This window comes from Lactuca saligna, chromosome 5, assembly GCF_052625555.1.
Source record: "Lactuca saligna cultivar CGN05327 chromosome 5, ASM5262555v1, whole genome shotgun sequence".
Lineage (NCBI taxonomy): Eukaryota > Viridiplantae > Streptophyta > Magnoliopsida > Asterales > Asteraceae > Lactuca > Lactuca saligna.
Genome location: NC_136421.1, coordinates 14126707 through 14131820, shown reverse-complemented (window position 1 = coordinate 14131820; position 5114 = coordinate 14126707). Strand labels below are relative to the sequence as shown.

Genomic DNA, 5114 nt, shown 5'->3' with positions numbered 1-5114 from the left:
GGTGCAACTTGTTGTTCTTTTACCGTCTACGTCTATGTAAAACATTTATGATTTATGAAATAAAAACTTCAAACTTACACTTCCACACATCAAATGCCATTTTGTTAATTAAGGTAACATACTTTCTCACATTGTCATATTAGATCGTTTATCATTAGTTATGCCCATAACATTTAGCTAAACACCTTTCATGACCTAAACCATGTTAATCGAACAACGTTTCATACCTATTATCCACATGATTTACGATTTAGCCATTTTTTCTATCTTCTCCCTTGTCATGACACCACTCATTTGGACCTTGGTGTGGCATGGAGTTATGGTAAAGCTAAAGTGGGAATGACATGAAAAACACCGTTCACTTCCATCTTTATCCACATGATTTAGAGTAACCTTAAGGTCTATCTATTGAAAATTACTTATCTAGGCATCACATTTTCAACTCGTTGCAAATGATGACACAAAACACATATATCTTCGGATAGACTTCGAATATTCTAGTATGTTAAGGATACATAACATTCCAATTTTAGGTTCCTAACACCCAATTGAGATTCTTTGTTTTCATTGCATTCCTCTTTACTTACGGATCTCCATACCCACTTGATTATATTTTATTCTGATAAAGTTGGGGTTTACCAAATCGTCATTTGTGTAAATATCCCTTTTATGTATTTTAGTAAACAAGCAGTCGCCAAAACTGTAATGTATATATAAACACAGGGGGGTAATGTGTATATTGTAAAGTTCTACTGTAGCAAGGGCGGGCGCACGTGAGAACAGTGGTGTAAGCGCGTAAAAATCAACTTACCCACCGGCCCAACTTGACGAAATGCGCTGTCGTTTAAAAGAAGGATACTCTTGGCTTTTTGTTACAGCTTTCTTACAAGGGCCACTTATTCTAACTCAGCCCGTTTCATCGAGTCGACTCAGTTCTAGCTCATCGTGTTCGCCGCCGGAAGAAAAGATAAGAAAGGAACCGTATATTAGTCGCGACAAGGTTTGCGAAGTTGATCGGAAATATTTGATGGTTCAATTGATGAAAAACACAATGGTTTCGCCGGAATCTCAGTTACAGCAGCGTGGAAAAATGGCGTCGGTGAAGAGAGAGATGCCAGAAGAATCTACTCTTTACAATGAACAGCAAGTCCCTCTGCACAAGCGATCTAAGGTTATTTTGTGATTCTTCTGCCAATTTTTTGGTTTAGAATAAAATAAAATTTGTGCATCGAGTCCAAGTCTTAATCGCTGTTATGTATGACATGGATCTCCATGCTGATAAAAAAATTGTCGCCTAGATTATTTACTAATTAGGTCGTACTTTTGATGTGTGAGATTTAAGCGGTTTCATCTGTTTTCAACTACTTTTATGTTCTTATTAACCGGTAGTTATTTCAAACCGATAGTATGAGCGAAAAGAGGCAAATACTCAACATAGACATCAATCTTAAATTGTGATGCTCTCAGAAGCGAGGAGCATTTAGTATTGATAGAAGGTGCTTTTGTGATTTTAAGCGTTGCAAATTGATAAATGCTTCTGTAAAAGTCCCAGGTAATAGTCGGCTATTAGATTGGAAATCTAGGGCACAATTCAAAGTTCTAGTTCTATGAAAGGAGGAGGAGGTGGAGAAGTAGTCAATCTCTGATATCTGTAAATCTCTAGTGTTATCTTTGTAACCAATTTCCTGCTGCAGCCTCTTTATATGATGGTTTGTTTACTTTTGCAATAGATTGTAAATTGATTCATTCCTTGCTTCTTCCTAGCAGCAGGAGGATTTTGGCATGGGTAGTTTTCCTGTATCACCAGCACAATTCAATCCATTGGATGAACCAAGTCCATTGGGGTTGAGGCTCCGTAAGAGTCCATCTCTGTTGGATTTAATTCAGATGAGGCTTGCTGAAGGGAACTCTTCTTCCAAGATTGGAACTGATGCTAAGAAAGCCAACAAAACCACTGCTCCTTCTGCTGCTGCTACTGATAAGCTGAAGGCTTCAAACTTTCCAGCATCACTTCTCAAGATAGGTACCTGGGAGGTTAGTTGTACTTTCTGGTGGCTGTGTACTTCACTACTTCTTTGAGGCAAAAGCTTGAGATTGAGTGATTGACAAACATTTTATTGTTTTGTAGTACAAATCAAGATATGAAGGGGACCTGGTGGCTAAATGTTACTTTGCAAAGCATAAACTCGTGTGGGAAGTTCTTGATGGAGGTCTCAAGAACAAGATTGAAATTCAATGGTCTGACATTATGGCTTTGAAGGCAACTTACCCAGATGATGGCCCTGGTACTCTTGATGTAGTGGTAATCAACTATTTTTCATTCTCTCACATCTATATATATAATTTATATATATAATCATGACAAACGATGTTAAAGGAAGTGATTGTTGGTATGTTTTTTTTTTTTTTTGTGCAGCTAACAAGACAGCCTCTGTTCTTCAGAGAAACAAATCCTCAGCCAAGAAAGCATACTTTATGGCAAGCAACCTCAGATTTTACAGGTGGACAGGCTAGCCTACACAGGCGTCATTATCTGCAGTGTCCACAAGGGTTGTTAGGGAAGCACTTTGAAAAGCTCATTCAATGTGACCCTCGTCTTAATTTCCTGAGTCAGCAAGTTGAGATAGAAATGGAATCTCCATACTTTGAACCCAAGACCTCAGTGTTTGATGAGCCAAATGAATCCAATGAATATGATTTACACAGAGAAGCACCTACCAGTGCCATCTTTGATTTAGGTACAAGAGCTTCACCTTCAGGAGGAGGTCAGTCTTCTTCTTCCAGGAGTGAGTTGCATGATCCTGTTAATCGTCCTGCAGAATTCTCTCGTGAAGCACCTTCACCCAGCTCAGGTATTAAATTAATCCTCCTTTTGTCTTTTCTTACACATGACATAACATGTTTAACTGGTTTTTACTTTTACACATTAACATTCAGACCGATACTCATATCAATGAAAAAAAAAGTTGCAATTTTTTGTCTCACCTTAAAAGGTGGGACATCTTAGGTACCTAACCTAATCGTTCTCTGTAGAACCAACAACAGATTTTTTTTTTTTTTTTTTTTCAAAAGTTATCAATATTAGAATTAGCTACTAAAGTGCTTTGTACTGTTGGAAGAGATAACTTCTTTGGTAATCTCTGTCAACCACTTGCTATTTAGTAAATAGTATATACGAAATGTTTTTTTTTTTTGGTTTTGTATTTTTACAGTTAACCCCTACATTCAGTAATATTTCATTCTACTCCCCTAATTATATTTAACCTTCAGTTCTTTATTAATTTCTGACTAAGTAATCTATTTTAAAGTAAGTTACAGTTTTGGTTCATGAGTGTTCCAAAGTTTCAAATTTGGTCCCAAAATAGTTTCGTTTTGCAATTGGGGTGCCTATTTTACTTGTTACAACTATTTTGGCACGTTAGTTTGTTTAAAATTATATTTTCAATAGTTTCCTCTTTCAGTTTTGGGGACTATACTCCTATAGGGAAGAAAACTGTTACAACAATCATAAATAGGCACCCAAATTGTAAGTAGGAACTCTTTGCCATTTGGGACCAATATTAAATTTTCTGAACAAAGGGACCAAAAATGTAATTCACTCTTTATATTCATTTTAATATCTCATATCAAATAGTAAAGTAAATTTGTAACGATTCTATAAAATTTTCATTGTTTTTTTTTTTTTTTAAATAATTATATACATAATAGTTTTATCCTCTTACATAGTTATTGTTTTTTGTAATATATTAATATAACCAAATGTTATTGTCAGGTAACATATGACGTGTGCTTACAAAAGGGCAAAAATTATATATAAAGGGGAATTTATAAAACATTTCACATGGATAAGGATAATTTTGCTATTTTCTTTTTTAAAAAAAAAAATTGTTTTCGAAAAGGTTAACCATTATAATAGATTTGTTGATAAGTAGAGTTGGGTGGAAAGCTGAGTGAGTCAATACGCAATAATAGCAAGTGACGTGAGGTTTAACCAAAAACTATATATATTATATAATTAAATTGTATGGCAGTGATGGACACGTCAGCAATTGAGGAAATCAGAAGAGCTGGGACTGAAGGACTAAAAGGTGGTATTGACCGATGGGACCAAATCAAAGTACCAGGGATCCACCCATCCATGTCAATGAGTGATTTAGTAAATCACATTGAAAACAGAATCACTGAACAACGAACCTCAGGCAACCACCCACTTTCCCATGAAGAGAAAGAAAGCTTAGAAATCCTGGAAGACATCAGCCGATGCCTGTTCAACGACGCCCAATACGGGTCATCCACATCCGATGAAAAATCCGTAATGTCAAAAGTCAACTCTCTCTGCTGTCTCTTACAAAAAGACCCCACAACATTTCAAGACCTCGAACCTAAAACCAACAATCAAAATGATGGGAAAAGTGTAATACATGAATCAAAGCCTGTTTCTGTTTCTGGTTCTGGATTGGTAATTCAAGATGAAGCTGATGATGACAATGACGACGATGATGATGATGATGATAGTAAGAAGAGTAGTGGAATGTCCAGAAGGGATTCTGTTGGTGATTTGCTGCTTAATCTTCCGAGGATCGCTTCTTTACCACAGTTCTTTTACAACTTTTAGGATATGATATGATTTTGGAGAGGGAGGTAACTGGTAAGTAAGGTTAGCTGTTAATCACTTTTACATTTACTTTTATTTTATCGTTTGATGAAAAAAGGCTTCTACTTGTTTTGCTACTACTGTATATGTCATAACAAGTTTAGGGTGGTGGTGGTGGCTTTTCTAGTTTCGTTTTTACTTTAAACTGTCGTGGTGCATGTTTTCGAATGCTGTTATGATCATGTACATATGTTGTCTTTGATTTGTATTTTCGTGCATTAAAATTTACAACTCCGTTTTGATTCCATTTGATTAACTAACTATATGAGGTGAAATCAAGTAGTTAAGACATCTTATAGGCTCGTGTTTTTCTTGGGACATACTGTTATCCCAAGAACACATCAACATGACTCGTCATGAAAATTATTCATCAAGTTTATTATTATCACAAACAAACATCTAGTGTCATGAATTGCTCCCAATGTCATAACCCTCTAAAGATATAAAAAACGAATGCCAT

General features: G+C 35.8%; 1 protein-coding gene across 3 annotated transcripts; it reads left to right on the top strand.

The window, feature by feature from the left end:
- The first annotated feature begins 817 nt into the window (after positions 1-817).
- On the top strand, positions 818-4862 carry LOC145047259 (uncharacterized). Of its 3 annotated transcripts, none has more exons than XM_078995506.1 (5): positions 818-1171; positions 1771-2034; positions 2129-2302; positions 2417-2852; positions 4032-4862. In XM_078995506.1, exons 1-5 carry the CDS (start codon positions 833-835, stop codon positions 4613-4615), a joined length of 1797 nt encoding a protein of 598 aa, XP_078851632.1. In that variant the 5' UTR covers positions 818-832; the 3' UTR covers positions 4616-4862. The 3 variants fall into 3 exon arrangements, with proteins under 3 accessions (XP_078851632.1, XP_078851631.1, XP_078851630.1); XM_078995505.1 differs by having other exon boundaries at positions 1768-2034; XM_078995504.1 differs by having other exon boundaries at positions 1765-2034.
- The last annotated feature ends 252 nt before the right edge of the window (positions 4863-5114 follow it).